At 26.6% G+C, this 25,182-nt stretch overlaps 2 protein-coding genes across 2 annotated transcripts in view; one reads left to right on the plus strand and one right to left on the minus strand.

Annotated features, from left to right (window-relative positions):
* The window catches only part of LOC111038282, a 56,332-nt gene that overhangs the window by 2,197 nt on the left and 28,953 nt on the right, over positions 1-25,182 (minus strand). Inside the window, exons 2-5 of the mRNA XM_022321323.1 lie at positions 7,536-7,747; positions 4,792-4,927; positions 4,552-4,676; positions 2,188-2,440 (exon numbers count right to left, since the gene is read on the minus strand). Coding sequence (XP_022177015.1) covers positions 2,188-2,440; positions 4,552-4,676; positions 4,792-4,927; positions 7,536-7,747 — 726 coding nt within the window. The remainder of the gene's footprint in view (positions 1-2,187; positions 2,441-4,551; positions 4,677-4,791; positions 4,928-7,535; positions 7,748-25,182) is intronic.
* LOC111038281 (tubulin glycylase 3A-like) lies at positions 12,107-24,715 on the plus strand. Its single transcript, XM_022321322.1, has 9 exons — positions 12,107-12,623; positions 18,490-18,628; positions 19,303-19,523; positions 19,587-19,781; positions 21,927-22,121; positions 22,192-22,405; positions 22,862-22,952; positions 23,699-24,117; positions 24,502-24,715. The coding sequence occupies exons 1-9, from the start codon at positions 12,159-12,161 to the stop codon at positions 24,702-24,704; spliced, it is 2,142 nt and encodes a 713-aa protein (XP_022177014.1). The 5' UTR covers positions 12,107-12,158; the 3' UTR covers positions 24,705-24,715.

The following is a 25,182-nucleotide window of genomic DNA, read 5'->3' on the forward strand; positions in this document are numbered from 1 at the left end:
ACTTGCCAGGTCTGATTCACTAAAATATGTACCATTGTAATCGCTTTATCTGTATAACATATATGTACACCCTCTAATATGTCAGTGCTTAAGTCAATCTAAATACCTTAAATAATTTACTTTTCAACAAATTGGCAATAAACTAACACCACTAAAAATTATGATACGTACAATTATATTATATTACAGGCATTTAGTTATTTTAATTAATTCGAATCACAAAAACAATAGCAGGCTAAACTATTTAAAAATCATAAACACTTAATTTAAGTTCTTTATTTTTTTAGGAATATCTAGAGACTTCTATAGGGGTTGTCTTGGAATCGGATTTAACGGAAATTTGTTTATAGAAATTGTGTACCCATACAAATTGAAAATGTGTATGCTTGGCATAGGTAAATCTGTTGGGTATTATTCTACATAGAATTTCACATTTATTCGTGACATTGTTTTATAATCTTGTATTAAATTTCTTATATAATACTCTTGCAGTCTTGTATTACGCTGTGTTTTCATCTTAGATTCCGAGTGGAATCTATATAGAATTTTAATAAACTTTTGAAATCTGTGAAGGTCATTTATATTTTAGATTCTTGGAAGAGAGAGGAATACATTATTAGTCTTACACTGGATCGGTTTTCTTCTTTTTTAGTTGTAGGAGTATACCTAGTAGTAGTTTAGCTAAGCGTAATCAGACACTATAAAGAGCGTAAATAGATATATAGTGTCAATTGATGGATTGTAACAAAAAAAAGTATAAACGTTGGAAATAAAATTGATTTTAGTTATTTTTAATTAATTTCAAAAAATGAAAATACTAGAGACTTGAAATTTATCATCAAATATTTGTGAATATTAAATAGATGTGAAGAAAACGAAAATTATTTTAACGGTATATATTTATTATATACTTGCTTCGTTCATACGTCATTAATAAACATATAAACTTTTTACATTTCTAGTTTTCACTCAACATTTTCTGATCGGGCATAAGCATAATATTCACACAATAGTATTTATACCTATACGTACACAGTACAGCACTCTCATATTTAGTTACATTTGTTAATCTTAAATAACTTAATTTAATAGTTGTTAGTTAATACCTACACGATATCGTTCTAAGAAATTTGGCTGTGTGTCACTCGAACTACGGGTGATCGTACTTACTTCATTTTTATTAAAACGCATAAAGTTGTATAGGTAATGTAATATAATATGTACGATAAAGTAATGTAATATAAAGTAATGCAGGACGAATATACATAAAAGTAAAACATACAGATGGCGCATATAGGGCTCCACATTCTCGGTGTAGGTAACTCAAAAGAATGTCACAATTATGGGAAAGGTTGAAAAACATAACTAAAGCCCTAAACTGATCTAAATTATTCTCATCCAATTATAATTTGTTACATTTGTCTAACAATAAAAACCTACCACTTGATAATGTCAAATCTACCTATATTTTAATAGGTACCAATAATATTTGAATATATATTATTGTTTTTGTTTTGAATTTAGATCTATATAGTTAATATATTTAAATTATTTATACCTACTTATATTATTACCAAACGTTTTCACTTAATTCCACAATCCAATTAATGTTTTATTATTATTTTAATTGTAGACAATAATATTTAAATACCTAGTCCATAATTATCTACCTCCAACTATGGCATAGCTTACGGGAGGCTGATTAAACAAACTAAGAACAATTGCCGATTGCCGAGAACACATTTACATCTACTAAAATAAATTTTTTTTCAAGCACTCTTGGCCCATTACAATTTTTAATTGTAAAGCGACAACGACAATGACGATGACAATCATGACATGGTGTCAAATACTAATAGTTATCCGACCGTATTAATGGCCTTCAGCCGATGTCTTTATCTGATCTACATTATATATCGTCGTTATCGTCGTTTTACAATATTGAAAACTGTAAAAGAGCAATCAAAGAAAATTCACAATTAAATTGATGATAAAGATGCTGTGGCATGCCATGGAAAATCGTAAATACTAAATACGCATTGTTGTACACACGATGATTGAGTAGTATTTAAATAAATAAAATAATGACATTTAGTTTCAAAAACTGATCTGTAGGTGTTTTAAAATATTAGTATTTATTAATTATTTATAGTCTATAGGCGCATAGTTTGTATAATTCGTATTTACCTTGTGTTTTAGTCTGTTTAACTTGGTTAGAAATGATTGATTCTGTAGGAGGCCGTTTGGTGAACTTAACAACTTTTTCATCTGAGTGTAAATAAAATGAAGCAAGTCGAGCCGTACATTTCAGATATATTTCACCACTGTTATAATGACCATCGGTCACATTGAAGCTGAGTCCAAGAACAGTTGTCACAAGTCGTTCGCTACCTGTGAAGTGCTCCTTGTAATACGGTCCTTGTACAACCGTAGAGTTGGCCTAAATAAATTTAAAAAATGTTTTTAAATACTCTTATGTTCTATCACAAAACATCTAAAGCTATTTGAAAATCTGACAGTTGGTTTTCATTTTTTATTCTTTTTACACAAAAACATAATGCGTATCAAATATTATAAATATTAAATTATTAACGAAAGTATTGCACCATACATTGCATGGTGTGCCTCATGTTGCTTCTTCTCTTAAACAAAATTCGAATGCTCATAAATAAAAACTATAAAACAGTTAAATGATATGAGGGAATACAATTATTAAGTCAGTGAAGAAAGAGAGAAAAAACTATTATTATTTATATTTATTAATTTTTAGTCGAAATAATGATTTTTCTTTTCCGTGAAAATCAATTATTCACCAAATAATAAGTTTAACTTGAAAGTATTCAACAGCACCGAAATGAAGCCTATCGATTAATAAATATTTAGAAAGAATCATAGATTTCTATCAAATTGCTTCTGCCTATACATTTCTTGAAAGTATACTATTATCGTTTACGTCAATAATCAATTTCACGATATTTATTAACAGTTTACCATTCAAGGAAAAAACAAATAATAATTGAGAATGACAGCTTAAAAAAGTAGGTACCTATTTAAATATTAAAAATCTTATATTAAATCTTTTAGTTTCTAATAGTATTTCATTATGTTGAGTTAATATTAATATGAATAAAAATTAATAGAGAATCAACATATTATTATGTTTTACGTAATACATGTTTTATAATGTGTTAAACGTATACGAAATTTCCAGTGTATTACGATAAAATTACAAACAATTTTATTTTATTTCATACCACTGTAAAAATATTTAATAATATTTATTTAATAATTTACTATATTTTATCGGTGAAATACTCGTTATTAAGGTTAATTCTAGTATTTAAATAAATGCTTCAAGTATTGAGTTCCTCCCAATGCTTATTTAAATAATAATTGATTAAAATAGTTTAAGGCTGAATTAAGGTCGAATAAATGTGGGTTGCTGTTTACATAACTTCATATTATTTTACTCTTAAGGGCAATAGACTTTCAAAACAAATGTATAAGGTACTCTATATGACTATACTATGTGATTATGTTATAACTCATAATTAGATACCTACCACAACCTAGTTAACATAACAATTGTCTCACATTTATAATTATTATATTCATCTATAGTTTTTCAAATAATTGTTTTACATAAAATAATATATTCATATCTCCAATAATATATAGTGTTATAATATTTTATGAATTTTTGAAAATGATTAAGGAAATTAAAGTAAAATATTGTTATTTACTTAATGTAATTTTAGTTATTTCAAAACAACATTTAATTAAAACATCATTTGAAATGGTTATTATTCATAAATAATATTAATTAATAATTTGTATAATTAGATTTTCAAACACCCAGAAGCTAGAAACAAACAAACAATCTATTTAAATACTAGATATTATACGAAAACAAACGACTATGTATTATAAACAATACCTTTCTTGGAAACTGGAAAGTAAATAATAAATCTCTTAGATATTTTGTATTGTTGAGATCGGGAGTGCTGAACAACATTATATAATATTTATATTGACTCGTTAGTATATGAGCCAGAAACGCTACTTATCTATACTTGACTTTTGTCAAAAACGTGAAATTCTTATACTATATATTATCAGAGCGTGTTATATCAAGTAATATTTTTGCAAATTTGAAGAAGAAAAAAAACATAATAATAAACAAAAAAAAACAGTATTACCGTTTTTTCAGAATAAAGTTATTTAAATATTCTGTGTGTGTGTGTGTGTGTGTGCACGCTCGTGTATATATAAAGAGTATGTGGATAACATAATATATAATATTGAGAGGTTACGTCGAAATGAATATTCATTGCTTACAGATAAAAATCGAACAACATTATTTTTGAGTAAATACATATTATTCCCATGACAATAATTTTCAACGTTTCACAAACTCATTTCTCTCTTGCCTCTTTACATTTTTTAGCTTTTCGATCCCGGTACCTTGTGTATAACTCCATATGAGAATTTTACTCACATATGATAATACATATACATGTTTATTCTGCGCAGTCTTTCTCTCGTACGTACCTTTTCTTTGTTTATGTACCAAATGAGCTGGGCGTGAAATTGCATCCTACTCGACGTACAGTTGGCGTTTACAGTGTCCCCGACATTGTATTCCTGCTGAAGACCGGCAATCTGCGGACCTTCTTCTAGCGAATTACCGTGTGCAACACGAAAACAATCCATAACATTTTTTTGTAGTTTTAGTTATTTTTGTTTAAAAATAATTGTTTATAATAATAACACATTTTCACTGTAACATACCCACTGTAATCATATCTCTGTCTTGAAATACTGTTTGAAACGAAGGAGCCTCCGCCGACACTTCACACCTATAAGTTCCACTGCTTGACAGTTCTAAAGACTTGAGCACGACTTCGTTAGAATTTGATTTATCGATCTGAAAACAAAATTGAATGGTCTGGAGACAAAATAATACTACGTGTTGTTAATTTGCCTAAACAACACGCCGTTACTATAAACTTCTCAGTTGTTCTCTTGCTAGATATATTTTTTTAAGTTTATAATATAAAAAATAATAACTAACAATGATTTCTAAGAATTCATTTGAAACCTTTATTTAGATCTAAACAAAAAATTTAATTCATATTAAAAAACAATATCTTTAAAATTCGTTTAATTGATAAAATAATATTATTATTTGCATATTATAATATTCGGTGTTGTTTATATTTTTGTGTTTCCAAAATTACATTTATACCTGCACATTGAACAGTTTTAATTATTAGCTTTTGGAATATTTTTTATGCGTTTTAATAAAATAAAATAGTCTACAGCATAAAAAATATAATTTTGAAGCATAATATTGTAATTTCCATATCATGCTATTCTTTTTCATAAATGTTGTATATATTTTGTACTAATTTAGCACATTTATGTATATTAATGCAACTTAAAATATTTAATTTTGTTCCATTTATTTAAATATTTAATAATCATGTTGTTTTTATTATATGAGAGCATATATTATTTAATTGTAAATTGTTAACCGATTTAAATTCTAATTACGGAAACAAGTCAATAATTATAAACAACTAATACTTAAGTTTTTATGATCGGGAATAATCTTGGAGTATAGATCAAAGATACATTGTGTATACCTACCTCAGGCACATTAGGATTTTAATAGTAAAAAAAAAATGTTGAATTGATAATGTATTTTAATTATAGTTGACTAATGGGGCTTGATTTAATATACAATAGTGTAATGTATATTATTATTATGTATATTATATAATATGTGAGAACATTCACAGAATAATATAAATCAAATGTACATAATATGCTAATGTCTCCTATCAATAACTACATTAACTACGCCTCTTATTTTAATTGTAATTAATTTATAATCTTGACTTGTGTGTATTTAATTTACGAAATGAGATAAATGTAAAAGAAAATAATGCACTTATAAATCATTTTTATTTGTAATCTATATAATTGATAAAACAATTCCTTTTATTTTTAACAATAGGTTTATTGTTATATTAAGTATTTAGTAGACCTTTATCATAAATTTACTTAATAACTTTTAAGTAATATTATTGATGTCAAATATTTGTAGTTACATAAAATCAGTAGAATACCAACAATCTTTAAAATTTGTTTTACTTTATAAAGGTTATTAATTCCATCTATTGTTGATTTTACAATCAAAGTTTTAACAATTTATTCAAATTTCTAAGAAGACGCTATGATATTAAATTAGTTTTCATTAATATGAAACTGATCAAACAATTACCTGAAATCTCCAATAAAAGTATAATACTAGGTATACCGGAATATTCCTTACAGTTAAAATACCAAGGAACTTTGAGAAGTATTCCTCATTAAGCGCACACATGTAAAGACACGTTTTGCTATTTGGTCCAGGTCATTTTGTTTGAGTCATTTCTGAGTCATAGACCCAATAATGATATGACATTTATATTTACTTTGGATCCTAAACGTTAGGTGATATAAAAATATTTCTGTTGAATATTTCATTACTCGAACGCCAACCCTAAGTAATTTGTCGTTTTACCGCATATACGCAAACCATTACTCCCCTTCCCTCAAAACACACGTGTTCCATTCCTTAGGAAATGGGAGCAATATATTCGTATTTCCACCGTGTAATATATTTCGGAATTTTATCCGGAGTCACCCAAATTCATAGTGAAGAATAATAAATGTTTGCTTCTGTTGAATATATATAAAATCAATAGTTTGATATAAAACTATAGTTGATAATATTATTAGATTACCGATCAATATAACAATTATATAAAAAATACTTAACTAATGTATCATTACAATCATATTATTTTACATTTTTAGATAAAATATCTTTTCATTATTAACATATTTTAAGTATAAAATATTTCTTTAAAAATACCGTTTCCTATTTATATTTTTATTAAAAAGTATTGATAGGAATTATGAATCCAAATAGTCATTACTCGTTATTAATATATTAACTATTAAGTATATTATTATATCATATCAAGGTTTATTAGAAATACCTTAGATGTTCAATTATTTATAAAAGAAATGTTTAATCAAAAAAAACTGCCATACCTAGTAAAAGGTAAAATTTAGAATAAATTAGTTTGTAAACATAATCTTTATAAGTCAAAGTCAAATAATAAGCAGTTTGAGTTTTTTCATTTTTTTTTCTTATAGATACATTTATTATTTATAACATTATTTTAAAATATCATACTGCATTAAGAATGTTGTTTATTTGCTACTACAAATTATGACAAAATAACTATGCAATATTATTATTAATGAATAAAGTCACAGTATTTATTTTAAATGAAAATTTATTTTATATGTTAACAAACGTCTTCTTTTAAGTTTCAGCTTACTGTTATAGTATGACAATTCTGACAACCTACTGTGGATACACACATGATTGCCTGACCACATTTAATTATTATAATAATACATAATAATAATATATATATATATATTACATTGTACAATAATATTTGATTACTTACGTCAATATAGATGCCTCGTTTTTCAAAAACTTGTATTTTTGGTTTGCTTTTGGGTAAATATCTGAAGAACTCGTCCCCGTTCTTGTACCATTTGACAGAATACAAATTTTCTCCTTCTAGGTCGAATGTGCATTCTAATTTTGTACTACTGCCTAATACCGTATGGTTAGCTATTCGGACGTTCAACAATTTTATGTTACTGATGAAAGACGCTGAAACAAAAGTCAATATCAACATACGATTAGCCCGTACTAAAGACCAAACTATAATAATATCAGTAGTAGTAATAAATAAAAAATGAAATTATTATAAACAGTTAGTAGATAAGAGGTAAACACGTCAAAGCAGAGAAACAGTGTTTAACAATGGGTCCAACTACTTCATCTTTATCCCGTACAGTCGTATGATAAATGAGAAAACGACTATCTAATGATTGTCATCTAAGATATATATACTTTATATATTACGATTATCATTATTTAATATTTATCATTAATAAAAATAGATATTCATATTATTATGTTCCAAGACGTATATTATGCACCAATACTACATAACATTATATGGATTATATACTATCAAAGGAATTTAAAAAAAAGCTATGGCTGGACAGAATAATATTTTTTTGGTTTATTTATATTTAAAACTAAGGAATTCAAATATAATATACAATTACATAAAACGCGTACACCCGTACACGCATACTGTAATGTCAAACACGTGTAAGTGTATCGTTGTAATATTATAATCGTTTAAAATATTATATCTATATTAATATAAAATAAAAGAATGGAAAGAAACTTAAACAAAAGGCAATCACAATTATTTTCATCTTAAACATTATGCGTAGGTATTTTTTCACTTTTGTTTCTACATTTTTTGCTATCGGGGATATAAGCGCACTGCAGGCGATTATACGCATAATATATATTGTGATAACTGATTATATTATAATGATTGTCTAAGCGCCTCTTAAATAAATCATGAATACACACCCTCCGAATGTAAAATAAAGTATTAACTGTTTTTTTCCTGCTCTTTTTGATTTTTTATAACGATTATAATCGACAACCCATTTTGGATGTTATTTCATATGTTATACCTATACGTACTGTTATGCGGCACAGTAATAATATTAGCAGTGGTTGTATTATAGGTGTACTGTAAATAGTAAGCGTACATTACGTTGAAGAGTGTTTTCATCAAACGAAACCAAATAGAGTGTATTATTTTATCGCTGTATAATGACGACTATATTACGGTCTGAATTACACTTTTAACGTGTTTTATATTTTTAAATGAAATCAGGGAATGTGTGTACCTATGTGTGTGTGTTAGCGTATACATACTTACAATATATTATTAGACTCACTCCGCCACTTTAATTGTATATGCGTTTCGCGTTTGATATATAAATGTGTTTTAACGTAAATATTTTATTCCTACCCGTTGTTATTTTTTTAGTTCGCCTTTAAAAATCACAAATTACACGGAAACACTGTTTGCACAAACCTTTGAAAACGGGGGTTGGATGATGGGGTTTGCCCGTGATTTTCAGTGTGTAATTTAATTGTAGCGCATTTCACACGTAGAAACCAAACACCAGTTGTGTTTTGTTATTTTCACAATTTCACCAACACTATAAACTACGTGTGTGGAATCCAGATAAATCGGAACCGAGGAGAAAGAAAACAACCAATTTTTATCTTTAACCTTTGGGGAGGTGGAAAAATGGTAACTCGATTTTTATTAGCAAATTTAACGAGGGATAAAAAAAAAATACGGGACAAAAAACCACACCCAAAGACATGTCTAGGATTTTGTCATTTTGATCCATTGTAACCGACAAAACAGAAATTAAAAGAAAGTAAATCGAAACTTCTACCTTACACGTACAAGTCCCTTGAGTAACCACGTATATCATGTATAATTTGTAAGCAATTTGTTGTCATTGCAATATGATAAAAAAAACAATTCTTAAAGCTACAGTATTTTTTCAGCTACAGCGTTTTTCATTTTTACTTTACGTTTAGTCTTCACAAATAAGAAATATTACATTACTTTTGAAATACACGTAAGTACGTACCTATTTCAATTGAATATAATGTACTAACATGTATGGATTATACTTGTACAATATTAGCGTTACTTCCGATATTTATATTGGAATTTAATGTGAACTTACTGAATACTGTGCATATTATAATGTTTGCTTTTTAACCATAACATTAATTTTATGCAAGCTTAAGCGTTCATCAAAATGCTGGTTCTTGTAATTAAAATGCATAAATTTGTTTTAATTTTAAGTTATAAATAATTATATTCATGCAAATCAATCTTTCAGTAAGTTAATATTTGATTGAATTATTCGTTTTTTAAGAAAAATAATAAAACTTTCGCAATTTGTAATATAAATATTAAATACAATTCCCAATAAAATAAAAATATGTCACGTGATATTTTTACGAATTTTTACCACCAGATATCCTATAAAGTAATAAAAATATGAATTGGAGGTAGTATAAGTACTATAAAATTGCAAGGTTTATAATAAAATAAAATTTTGACCAATTGTTAATCTTTTTTATTTAATTAATATCCTTTAGAAACCAATTATTTGTATATACATTAATTACATAGTATAGTTATGTATGTACATAACGGCATTATCTTAGATATATTGTTATCTATGTACATACCATTACATCTTAGGTATAAATAAATATATATATATATTGTATAAATGTCCTCAATGCAACTTACTGAAGATGAACTATCAACTATTACACAGTGAAAAATTGTGTTAGTTATTATTAAGTTACTTAATACTTTAAAGAGATTAAAAAAGTGATAATTATTTTTAAGGCTGAAAAACTGTCATCAGAAAATTTTAAGTCATAATTATTACTGACGTCATTATAGCTATGTTAGGTAGGTAATTCATTATTAAACTTTAAGACATAAGACAAATTCATTTTTACTGATAGAAGTTATAAATTGTAAACATTGATTTAAAAAAAATTGTATAATTTTTTTATATGAATTAGTCAAATTGTATGTCTCATAAATTGTATTTTATTTTATTTATTTATTTGTATGGCTTTAAACCAAGTTGTAACAATATGACAATATGGACAAATATAAAGTAAGAAACTATTATAAATATCAATACCTAATAAATAACAAAAGCAAAACATATTATACAAAAATATGTATGTATCACACTTCTTTTACATTTTTAATTAGTCCTACTATTTTATTAGACATACCTTTTGATTTTATATATTATAATGATACTTTATGGCTTTACTTTTTGAGTAAGAAAATTTAAGTCATTTTGACTGTTGAATTAAACTTAACGGGTTTTTTATAGTTCATAAAATTTGTTTAAACAAGAAAGTACCAAACGTATTTTATATTTTTTAGTATTTTTCGTAAGAGTTGAGTATGGAAATTCCATGAATTATTTTATCTGACATAATTTTTAGAAGTATTCAATATAATTTACGATTGAAATTACCAATATATACATATATCACAATTTTCATCTTTTTCCTTTTTTTTCTTTTTTCTGTCTCGTTTATTTTTTCAGAATTCTGAATTTCCCCTTATACTTTTGATCGATAGCATTTTTTTTTCATAAATTAAATATACATTTCTTAAAATTGAATATAAAATTAAGACATTTAGATTTACTAAGCACAAAATATATTAAAATAATAAACGTAACTACAATATATATTGGAAATTTTAAATAGATACGTCAATAGTATCAACATTTCATCTACTAAATACACAACAGCTTCAATGAAGATTATTGGTTTAGAATATAAATTACTCGATAGCTTATAAATATATGATATAATAAATTCAAGGCAGGGAATTAACGAGTTTAAAATTAAATTAAGACGTTGATTAAATTTAAATTAAGTACATAACGAGTTACTTATTTTTGTGAGGAACTTTCAACTTAACAAGTCACTTTTTTATGTACCCACCTCACGTGTTAGTTTCAAGATAATTTAGAAGGTATAAAAATTAACCTAAATGCTTTTAAAATATATTATGACGTATACGGTATTTTTACTTTTAAGATATTTTCTCCCACTATGATAATATGGCTCGAAGCTTTATTAATGAACAACATCGAAATCTCACTATTTGTGTCACTAATTATAAATATAAAATTTGAATTTCATTTAAAATTATTATTTCTCTTTTAAAATAAACATTTTTACCAAATTTTAATAATTTATCATGTTTAGTAACTTTTTGAAAAAAAATCATAGGAACTTGCTTCTATCTTGTAATTCAAAATTAGTTACCTTGTCTAACCTTTTTTATGTAATATAAATTATATTAGTCAAGCGTTATACGTTTGAATATCTGTCAATACAGTATACTCGTATATACATGTGACACGTATGGTGTTATATTATACTCGTTCAACAGAAATATATTGTCAGAGTAACATAAATCATAATAAATATATATTGCATAAAATTTCCTACCTGAAACAATATAATACATTGTCGAAAAAAGATCGACCACAAACTCACCAAAAATCACACTCACACACATCTGCGGCGCAGATTTCAAATCACGAACCGCAATCATATTACGATGGAGTCCTACCACGGCGGCGGGGTGAAAGCCAAGAGCGCAGCGAGGGCGACCAAGAGAACCTTGTCCGCAGCAGGGATCGCCGATAAGATGGCGGACAAGAGGACAAGAGTCGCGGCCTTCAGACGCCCGAAGAAAGCACCGCCGACGGCGACGCCAAAGACCGCCGGCGAAAATCTTCCTAGGCTGCCGGAGGTTGCAGTCGCCACCGGCGCCGCCGCCTCCTCGAATGTCGGTAAATCGACTACAGGCGATGACGATTCGGTGGACGGAAACGATGCGCGACATGAAACCCACGAACCTACGTGGACTGTTGACAACTACGTGCGGTTGTTGCGGAAAAGTCTAATGAATGAATGCCAATCGCATTTCAGTGGTCGTGACGCCGTGCAGTCCGGGGAGACGCTCGGTCTTGGAGAGGACGCGGTTGCGGTGTTGGTAAGACGGGCGATGACCGCGGTCCAGGTACCTAATCTACCTATACAGCTGTTTATACGGCCGCCCGTTAAAATCAATTTGTATCTGTCACCCATCATTCTGATGAATAATGTCATCATTTCTGTGACCCTAGACTGCTATCACCTTGTCCGTTTTCCGCCAAACATCATAATATATTCCCAGGCGCGGACTGGTAAAAAAGGGCGCGGGATGCTACATAATTTAAAGGGCAAATAAAACAAATTTTAAATAATAGGTTATTTATAAAATATTTAAACATTTTCTTTTGTTTTATTAAAATATTGTAAATACGTTAAAAATGTAAATAGGTGCCAAATTACAACAGCAAGGCAAGGTTAAAAGGCAACGGCAAACTTAAGGGTCAGTAAATTGTGATTAATTTTTGCCCCCCCCCCCCCAAACCGCGCCACATAACAATTAGAGCTAAGTTCCTCTTATAAAGATTGTGTTAATAATAAATTAAGAAAGTATATTTAATGTATATAAAAAACTGCTCAAACTAATTTACCTATTTTCTTATTGGCTACCTACTTTAAATGTATTCTTTTTTATTTATGATTGTTATAGTTATTACATAAATAATAGATCTACATCTACCTACGATTTTATCAGAGAATTTTAACCTTCTCCTTCAAAATTCAGATTAATTTTAGGTGGGCACATTTATACCGATAGAGGCAAATATATTTTAAGGCAAGGGATGCTGTAGCATCCCAGCATCCCAGCCAGTCCGCGCCTGTATATTCCGATTGCCACAAAAAAAGAATTAATAAATCATTTTAGATATTTTTAATAAAAATACTATATTATATATACATATATATGTATAATACATGACACATAAAATAATAAATAATAATACATATAATACTAAATGGTGGATCGTATAGTTTTCAATCAACTAAACAATCTCAATGTTCTATAATCTTTGTAAATTACGTCTTTAGCCATTTTTATCAATTTCATTTGACGGTAGGACCTGCTAGTTCTATATCATTTCATTACCTTTTGATAAGGCACGCGGTCGCTTCATGTAAAGTTTTGTGCAAACTAAAGTATTGCAGTAATTTATACATGACATATTAATTTAATAGTGGCCCTATTACCGGGTCTACTTGTTATAAATGTAAAACTTTAGTTATTTACCAATTACCGTTTACCTTTTTGAAAAAGGTTAATTGTGGCCCAATTCCCGGGAAAAATATGTTGTATACTTATATATATACATACATATATCAACTTTTTACTATGCAATATTTAAGAAGTAACTATTCAAGTTCTTACTCCTATAGCAAAGATTATCAACTATACTTATCACTTGGTTTCAAAATCAATATTTCAAATCTTCGATTGTTTTCTTCTCAGATAATTTAAATTCTTATAAACCTACCTAATTAATAACTTATTTGACTATAAAAATGAATAAAGCCGAAGAAGGCTCTACAAATGTACAGATAAGAAGTAAACAAGGTGATTAAAGGCAAACACTCATTGTTTTGACTTTTAAAAGTATTTACGTTATTGAGAATATTTTTTTACATATATCTATTCATTATAGTTTATAAAATTACATTTTTGAAGAATCACGCAGCATAATAATAATAATAATAATAATAATAATAATAATAATAATACAGCATTATAATGCATACTAAAAGTAAAAATGACATGATAACTTTATATTATATGTTTATAACATTCATACCCCTAATTATATAAAAGGTACGGCATTTTATTGTGCTCTAAAATTAAACCACAATCAACATAATATATTTGGTAGGTAACACAATGAGGGTTTTATATACCTATTCCAAAAAAATTCTTAACTAAATGTGGGTCGTGGATGGTATTGTTTTTTAAAAACCATGTTGTATTTTTAATTTTTAACATTTTAACTTTTATATAATAATAATAATATTATTTTAAAAGGCATATGCAGTATACTTTTGAGCGTTTTATCATAAAATAGAAAATAAAATAATCATTATAGTAGCATAAATTTGATACTAAAAAAGATAACTTAAATTTTATAATTCAAATATGTAATCATATAAGAATTATAATAGCTGAGATTAAAGACGTTTCACAGATTATTTATTGTATTTTTTTAAAAAAAATATACTTTTTATATTCCATTTAGTTATAGAAGTGCTTTGGCCGTTTTGGGTAATTAGGTAAATAGAAATCTCGTTATCAGATTTTACTATGAACCTTATAAATAAAACATTTAAAGTTAAATACACATATTTAAATGAAAACAATGTACCTACTATGTTAATCAATATTAATTTTAGATTCTGAGCAGTGCTGTGAACGTATTGATTTTACAATGATATGAGTTTTTTTTTGTGCCTGTGTACAAGTTTTATAATAGAAAAAATGCTTTGATCTTTAACTTTGAAGGAGGTTTCTGATAGAAAATTGGGGATCTAGTTGGTACTTTTGAGAGGTCAAAGTTGAAAATTCCTAGTACTTTTCAAAATAATCGAGGGGAGGGGAAAAAAAGGTGGCGCTGTGTAAGTAGGTACAGCTCTGTTGTACGGCAGTTGTCGAGTGGGTTATTGTAATGGCGTGTTAAATTTAAATTCAATGAGATTATAGCATTGTATACGAAAAACGATTTTGAGCGGAGGTTTGTCAACCTACATTACACACCTACAAATATATTTTGTGGTATTGTAGTTATTAAAGTAATTTGTTTTACTATTAGTAATACAATGGGTTGAATTTTTTGTCGATAACGTTGCAATTGAAAATGTCACTGTGTGCATAAAATATAATTTTTTTTTTTGTTTATCAATTAGGTAGTTATACGCAAAGCTTGTGGTAAGACGGTTTGTGCGTTACAAGATGTAGTTTGTACTTAAAACTAATATAATTATTTAAACTATCAAGTTATACTATAATAATTACTTAGAACATAATAATTACTTAACATAGGTATTACTTAAAACAAAACATGGACAAAATGAAACATCACAAAGAATAAAATATGGTCGAATTAAAAATATATTTATTTTTTTATAATTGTATTAAATAAGCAAACAAATTTTTAATTATATGGATAACCTTGTTTTCTATATCAATATTGTAGAATATGCATTTTTTAACATTCAATGATAGAGAATTGAAAATAGTAGGACCTTGATAATTAACAAAACGTTAACCGAACACGTACGTGTCGTACGTGTCCCCAGCCCCTCCCCCACAACTAAAATTGTTATTCATTATTTAATTTGTTCAAATTTGAACTTAAAATATCTACTAAAACAAGAACTGTGTTTATATATTTTTTAGATTATTTACTAACAGTACCTATATGGAACTTTGTACTACTTGTGAGAAACCTAGTATTCAATTTTTATTCCTTAGCTTAAATCAAACATTTTACAATTTTTTTGCAACAAGATGTTAAAATGATCTGCAAAAATTCATGATGTCAATCAATTTTGTCAAAATTGATTTCAATGATTTATTATTGAATTTAAATTTTAAACATTCATTACAGAGACTTGCTCGATGACGAGGTACACTATCAACACCTACAACTGTTCATACAGCAGAGCGGTTACCTACGTTCCCCCTTTTTTATATACTTAATATAGTTATTCTAATCAAATAAAACACCTAATCCTATTTTAAGTCATTGGATTTTATTTATTTAAAACTACAGATAATTAATTATAACACGTATAATTAGCATGTTAATATATTTAAAATAATATGTATGAATCAAATATAATTGTGTAATTCATTATTATATGATAATTAAAACATTGTTGTAAGAGGCTGCGCCATGGCAGGGTTAAAAAAAATCGGTGACAAATATTCCTATCTATGTTTCATAATTGAATTACATTTCATACTTATATATCATATATGTGTGTCGAATCTATAAACATGTGTTCGACGGAGAAACCATTGTGAAATGTATAAGTAGTAGAATCACGTAAGTCGGTTGGAGAAGTGATCAATTGCAATTTGCAAAAGTAAAACACATGATTTGGTTCGTTAGTTATTAGAGGAGTTATCGGAGGTATCTCATCGTTCTTCGCGCACTATCCTGGTCCTTAGATTTATCTATTTCCAATTTAATTCTTTTAACTTTATGGTTTATCACACACGATCCGTTGCAACCAAATGAACACTCAACTAACGCTGGCATAGGTACATTTTAATTATATTGTCGATACTATTTCATAAAGTATAAATTATTATTCATTGTTTGTGGATATTTTACAATAAGTCAAATGAATTTACTTATGAAAAGGTGGGGGCATTAACTAGTGACTACTTGCTTAAAAAGTACATTTTTTTCTTACACTTTTTTAACTTAATGATTTAGTTAATACTCTTATTTACTTGATTACTTATCACTTATCAGTTACATTTTTAACATATTTTTCCAGTTAATCTGAAAAGTAATACGTTAAGTTAAAATCAGGTTTATACTTATCTGTTATCTATATTAGATAATTTTAATTATAATAATAATTTAATAATTCAATTTCAGTTTTTTATTTTGATTTTTGCTAATTTTACTATGAATTTTTCTATTCAAACTTAAAATGTTTCTTATTTTACCATGGAGTTAATTTCTCGCTTTTAATTTTAACGTTTATATTTATTAATTTTTTTAATTAAATTAATATTCTGGAGCAGATATTTCCTAAGAACTTGTTTGTATAAAATATAAACATTAAATATTGTACTGTTGAACTAAATCATATTTTATAAGCATTTAAAGTTTGTATACCTATAATGATTAGGAATATAGACGAGATGTACAGCGTAATTTTCGCGCATCCCTCCTGTCATCGAAACTTTAAATGTTTATGGAGATATAGCTATTAGCTTTATATTTGGTATTCATCAAATTTCTCAGTAAATTATCTGGGTGAATGTTAAAATAAAAATGAGATTTTCATTTAATAATAAAAATAATATAGTAATAATAATAATAATATATGAAAAAATTCAAATCAAATTTACTGTATACATTTTTGCGGATATAGGTTAGGAACTATAAAATCATCCTGTATACCATGTTTTTTCGAATTTATTTATAGTTTTATGGCCGTATAATTTTAATTATAACTCTTAGTCATGTTCACATGTTACTGACGGAATGAGGGGGGGGGGGTGGTACTAAGTCGCAGAGTGTACACTTTCATAGTTATATTATTATCATATTGATATAGGATATTAACTTTTTTTAATATAGGTACCTAATACAATTTATAGAAACTTGTTTCATCGTACATCATTAATTTATTTAACTTCGTCAAATCGTTTAAAATTAAAGACACAAAAACTTTAATCGGTATTTGTTACGATAAAACGTTACAGATTATTTCCTAAGTGGACCAACAAAGTTTTCTTATCAGTCTGGCTTCAAGGTATTTGTACTATAAGGATGGTAAATCGATTGTAAACTTTCCTAGTTGCCACATGCCATACCTAGAACCATTTAACAATCATTACTTATACAAACATGAGCTTCATTGATTTTAGATAATTTTGATTAATGTTGTTATTAATAGCAGTTATTGTACTTATTTGTATGATACCTATTAATTATTTTATAGTAAGAGTTTTATAAAATTAATTTGACTCAATATTTTTTTTCATATAAATTATAAACTTTATAAACTTTTTGATAAAATTCATTAATAATTTAAAAATATTCTATGATCTAAATTTATAATGATGTTGTGTAAATTGTATTAAAACTTATTTATTGATTAAAATATTTTTTTTAATGATATCAATTAATTATATTTTAAATTTAATTCTGTATTAAATAATATGAATATAAATGGATTTATAGAGTTAAGGTTATTAACTTTTTAATAAATTTAAAATATCATAGGCCAAAAGAATATTTTCAATACATGGATATTATCCAATAATATCCGAGGAGCTCAAAAAAAGAGGTTGGGTAGAAAAAAAAAATCCAGATTTCAAAACACTGAATTATGAATATTTATACACTACATTGACATTAACAAGTAATCAGTATATAAATCATTAGCACTGTTATTTTTCTAAAAATATACGTAATTTATAATATAATAGTATATAATGTAATATAATATACTAGAATATTTTTATTTATTTAGTTAATTAGATTAAATATCTTTTAAATAAAATACCTAGACACAAATTTCATTTCATTTTTTAATTAATTGAACTACAAGTTGATAAGATGCATAATCCATAAAATATAGTTTTAATATTTTAAAAATTAATGTATTGCTAAAAATATCAAATGAAGTAAATAGTTCTCAAGACCAAATCAAAAATAAGTTGACCCCGTTCAAGATTGTTCTTACTCCTTAGACATTATTATTATTTTTTAACTTCTGTTAAAATATCAATAGTTTTTCAATTAAAAAGACAACAAACTTTTAACTCACTCAACAGATATTTATATAAAACAAAATAAACACGTTATTAAAATATAATCATAATATGAAACTATCCAAACAAAGCGGAAATGTCGGACACCGGAATCACTGTCTTGATATTTCAATTTGGTAAATAGCACGACTTTTATGTTGGCTTTAATTATAAATATGATATATCAAAAAAAACGCCGAAATAGTTATGCCTAGTCTATAAATTGAGTGTGTTTTGTAAAAGTAAAAATGGTTAATTAATAATTATGCGTTTATGTTCTTAGACAGTCGTTCAATGTGTAACGTCAAGTCACCACCTTCGTTAACTTCAAGAACAGTGAAATCTTTAATTATTGAAAATAAAGAAAACACATATTTGTGGTTTGCAATCAAAGACGTTAGCCCTAATTATATATTTACCACAAACCGATATGATATTAATTGGAATACAATTAACGATACGACAGTGTTGAGCCAACTGAATAATTTAAGTTTTTGCACCAAAGTACTTTTGTGAATTATTACTGCAATGATATAAGCAGTTTATTAATACGTCATAATTTAATAGATCGGATTGGCTGGAACCGTAAACACGATATCAAAAAAAGTCAATGTAAAATTTCCAAGGACCTACAACATTTCAGACACGAGGATAATGGAGTTTTTTATAAAAGATTATCGACTAACGGCTTTGTTGGGTTCCTTAAAGAATATCCTTGGTTCAAAAAAATCACAAAAAACAATGTTCAGTGAAAACGGAACAGTAAGTAAAAATAAATGTAACATCATTTTTCAAAGAAGATAATTATTATTTATTTTTAATTTTACGTGATGTAGGTATCTACATATAAGGGTTATATAGCTTTAGTTATTGAAGCCTAATGAAAAACTAAAAAATTAATTTTTAAAAAACTTCGGCATAATATTTATTTCCCAAGTACCTGTGTGTGTTATTTTTTATGACGTGTTTCATCAGTCTGACTCTAAAACGATTTTTAATGATTACCAATGACGACGACTTTTCAGTGTTTAAGAACCTACATATTTGATATTTAAGATTATAACAGCATTCGTTTTGAGTTTCGATTAATAAATCATTTTATTTGATTGAAAAAATATAAGAATAAAATATGTACGAAGTCAATCAGACAAAATACTAAATGCACCAAAGACTTTATGTTATTACAACGATATATTATGTTCATATTTTTTAATATATTTAATATATATTGATAATATATAATAAGATGACTGGACAAGAAAAAAACTAAAACATGAATAAATAAAAACAAAAACAATAATATAACAAAGTAATAAAAAAATAACAAGAGAAAAAAATTTAATTATAAGTTGTGGGGAGATAACGCTTTATAACTAAAAATGTTTTTCTCCGTGACTCATCAAAGAGTTATTTATTACTCAGTAGTGAATGTAATCGGTAGTCAACTGGAAATCAACTAAATGTAAACTTATAGATGATTAACACTAAATAGGATATTCAATTCTCTCACAACAGACGAAATCGATACATTATTCAGATATATAATTTGGTGCATAACCGTAGTATTCAGTGCAGCAGAAATATAAAATCAAAGTAAAACAGATCAATTAAGATCAATGCGAGTCAAAACATCGTAGCAGTGTATAAATAATATGTATGGATTAAAACAAAAATAATATTTTTATTAAATACATTTTAATAATATTATTGCAATATAATTTAAATATAGACTAAAAAGTGTCACCATTAGGAGGCTGATTTGTTCATATCACGTATTAAATCATATCGCATTATAACTGCACATAGTAATATGCTTAATGTAAATATTAAATTTATAGATTTTATATTATATTACAAAATAAATTAAAAGAATTAACCATTTTAATCTACAAATTTAAATCACATAATTGTATTACTTATGTTTACATTTGTTTATAAATAAAGCAACCAATCGGTCCTATTTTTAAGTTACATGAATTTATATTTATTTATATTTTATATTTTGCGAGGGGGGGGAGGGTTGTTAAGTGTTAAGTTAATGTTCTATTAAGATTCTATAGTTATTATTAACCAGACAACTTTAATCATAACATTAATTCATACGTTCTAACGAACTAAGACTGTATTAAATATAAATTAAACTTGAATACTTTCAACACCAGTAATTATAGTATGCGAGATAGGTATATTTATCAAATTGCATAACAATACATTTAAATGATTTCCAGTATTTGAATTAAAACAAATTCTTTATTTCATTTATTTATTTATTTAAAATGTTTCCATAACGACGTGAATTTCTCTAGCACTTTATTATTTTAAATGAGGGTTTTTTTTAATCCTTTTTTTGTTATTTTTAAATTATAATATTTTTCAGAAAATTATTTTAAAAGTCCTTTAAATGACCCTGCATTTATTAACAATCGGTTATGTAACAACATAAATGTCCATTGGACAAAATATTCCTTAAAGTTAAAATATTATTATATAATTAAACATGAATATCATTAAGTTATACACAAAGCTACATTTAAGTACAAAATATACTATTTTCTCGGTTTAATGTTGCAACACGTTTGCTTTCATGTTTCATTCGATTTAACATAGTCGTATAAAATAAACAAAAACTTGTAAAATAAATTAAAATGTATACAAAAATTAGGCAATTTATCCACGAAAAGTACACTCCATAAACACATACACACAAATAGCTTAAAACACTCCAAACATTTTTTGTAGTAAAGAAAAATTCATTATTAAAAGAAAAAATTGGGGTGATCAATGATTATGCTTGGTTGATCATCAGGAGTATGTAATATATCAACCGGCAAAAAACAATAACAATAATATTATATTTCACCGCCAATGGCTAAAGTAAATTATGAAATATAACAAACATTCTACTAGATTCCATACGAAATGATCGACTTCATCGAACAGCGTTGTTGGGAATTCGTGCACGCTTATCAAACCAAAGAAGAAAGTGATATGCTATGGTTTACAACAATATTAGAAGATTGCTGGAACAAATTTATGGTTTGGTATTATGAAATTATAGAAGAACTCGCTACCATTCGTGTTTGTAACTCGTTTCAAATTAGTGTAAGTTCCCTTCGGCAATTTTTCTCTAGTTGTTACTAATGCATAACTAAATGTTATTGTTGCATTTAAGGATATTTATGAGCGGTTCGACGGTTTGGAACGTAAAATTAAAACATTTTGTCCACAATTTTTCATCGATGGTGATACAAATCTATGGATTGTAAAACCGTCTAATCGTTGTTCCGGTATGGGAATAACATTGGAGAGACGTTTAAACAATATTTTGAAAACTATTAAAAGCCCCAACAAATTTAATAAAACGTTCATAATACAGAAATATATAGGTAATGAATTTGAAAGAAAGAAAAAAAAACTTAAGCCAATAATGTACAGTATTATTTATTTATAATTTATCGAAAGGTACTTGGATTTCGATAATGGATCGGTTTAAAACAATTGGCGTTTAATTATAAATGTGCATCGTTTGTGTTTTCTTACTACCATTTTAAACTGGTATGTGTTTAAAATTTGTAAAAAAAAGCACACAATTGTAAAACTGATTGAATGTGCACCACTCAGAATTTTTTTTAATTTAAAAATACATACAATCTATACACATACATTTAGTATAATAATTATATAATATGATTGATCAATTAAGATTTAAGACTTTTGTATAGACGGGTGAAAAATTCTGGCCAATGATGGTTCTCCAGAAGTTATTAGTATTTACTAGTTTACTTATGTAATTATTATTAATTATTATTCTACTAATCAAAATTATTAATTTTGTGTTTTAGAAAGACCATTGCAGATATTTAATGTCAAAGTAGATCTGAGACAATACTTTTTAGTTACAAACACTTATCCCATAAAAATATGGATGTACAAGTAAAATATATTTATATATAATTAATATTTATCTATTTATTATCTTTCAGAAAAATTAAATTATTTTTAGTAAATTGTATTTACTCCATAGGCGTAAGTAGAGAATTAAATTAAAACTGAAAAAGTGAAAAAGATAAAAAAATTATAATTATTTTTTAATATCAAACCCGTAGGTCTTTTCCATCACATTTCCCTAACATTATTTCGATATCAAATTACTAAAATTAACTACAACATGCAAACACCGTTTTTATAACAATAATAGCCCCATAATAAGTAATTTTATCATAATATTGTCAAATTTATTCTAGCTGATTAAAATGTAAATTATGTGTATATTATTTTCAACATTGGGGTATACATTTACATCTGTGTATACTGTATAGTGAGAGGTTTATTCTCAAAGTACCACCCTATTAGCCTTTATTGTCGGCTAAGTGCCTTCAAGAAACTAATATACGTTATATTGGCTTATATAAAATACATAATAAGTTGATCGTTTTAATCTATATATTATAATACAATTTAAACAATTTACCAGCTAGGTAGCTAGTTAAGTAATTTAAAATGGCATATTAAATAATATTATAGTAAAAAATTCAATAATCAATGCAAAGTTGTATAGTTAATTCTCGGTTGTGGTACCTAGTTAGTAGGTAGTTGTAGAGCAATCGTAGACCGAAGTTATAATTATGAAATAGTTCGTAACATTGCAATTAGTTTATATAATTGAAAATGTTGTCTAGGGAAGGATATGTACGATTTTGTTCCAAGAAATTTACAGTTCAAGACTTGCGTGAAGAAGTTCATCTTAGCAATGTAAGAGTTCAATCCACCAATAGAAAATATAGAGTACCAGGTGTACCCGAGGAATGTATGTGGGACTTTACACAGTTTAAACAATACCTGAAATCAATTAATAAAGGCGACAAGTGGCATACATCAATATATCCTACAATCTGCGAAACAATATCCACTATCCTCATCAAATCTTTTAAACAGGACATCAGGAAGACGTTTGCTTTTCAGTTGTTCGGAGCAGATTTCGTACTAACCGAACATTTTGAACCATGGTTAATAGAAATTAATAGTAATCCTGGCTTGAATCCAACTACGAGTATCATTGCAAGAATTGCCACGACATTGTTAAAAGATATTATCAAAGGTTTGTTAATTATTGTAAATAATATTACTATCGTAACCAGCTATTTTACCCTAAAGAATAGGTTAATAAATATTATTATTCATACTTCAGAGAATACCTTAAAAGTAAGTGTTTATAATTACCTTCTATTAATAAAATATCATATTAAACACTATGTTTAGAAAAACAATGATATCAATAGTTCAAAAATAATTGTACCCCATCAATTTTTACAGAACTATTGCTTAATAGAAAATGTTTCTTAGCGAATATGGATATATAATTTGTAAATTATATAGTTCAAAAGCTAAATGCTTAATGTTCATTAAAAAAAAATAAAACACTTATTAATTTAACTCTTTTATAATGCTCATTTTAAGATTTCTGTTTTAATTGTACTTTTAGTTACAGTAGATTTCCCACTTAATTCAAATGCAGAAACTGGACTTTTCGAGAACATTTACTCTGACACACTTGTAAAACATTGTAACACGGAGAAAAACATCACAAAAGAATATTATTACTACCAGTCGCCTAAGAACACAAAACAATTAAATAAACAAAGCCACAAAGGTATTGAACAGAATAAAAAGAAAATTGTGAGATGAATAATATGTAGGTATGCTTTTAGTTTTTCTTTTTGGTTTTACAAAATCAAATGCATAAAACTAGGATAGTAAAAAAAATTCAACACAATAACCTTATATTTATGTACCTCGCGGTTCGCTAGTCGTTTTATGTATTAATATATTATAATATATATACATATATAATGCTATATATTTTAGGTAAGACTTTAAGAGCGTTTATTCAATTACTTTTTATTATTTCGTAGGGACTTAAAAATATTAGTGTACCAAGGTGAGTTAAAATACAAGATTATAATTGATCATAAAAAATTATTGCTGTTACCCGAGAGATTTTTTGGAGTCTTTAAAAAATTGTACTTTCTAATAATGACCTTTGAATAATATACTGAATTTAAATAAATTGATAATCTTTCGCCCGAAGATACATAATATGTAATATATATATTATAATATAAGATAGTTTCACATGATTTCTTTGATATTGATGAAAAAATAA

This window comes from Myzus persicae, unplaced genomic scaffold (assembly GCF_001856785.1).
Source record: "Myzus persicae strain clone G006 unplaced genomic scaffold, MPER_G0061.0, whole genome shotgun sequence".
In the NCBI taxonomy this organism is placed as follows: Eukaryota; Metazoa; Arthropoda; class Insecta; order Hemiptera; family Aphididae; genus Myzus; species Myzus persicae.

Excerpts from the sequence above, each read along its gene's own strand:
- LOC111038281 (XM_022321322.1), top strand. The coding sequence starts at position 12,159 with ATGGAGTCCTACCACGGCGGCGGGGTGAAAGCCAAGAGCGCAGCGAGG. Across the intron at positions 19,524-19,586 it reads ATTTAAGTTTTTGCACCAAA|ATCGGATTGGCTGGAACCGT; the intron begins GTACTTTTGTGA and ends ATAATTTAATAG. Across the intron at positions 24,118-24,501 it reads GTTAAAAGATATTATCAAAG|TTACAGTAGATTTCCCACTT; the intron begins GTTTGTTAATTA and ends TTGTACTTTTAG.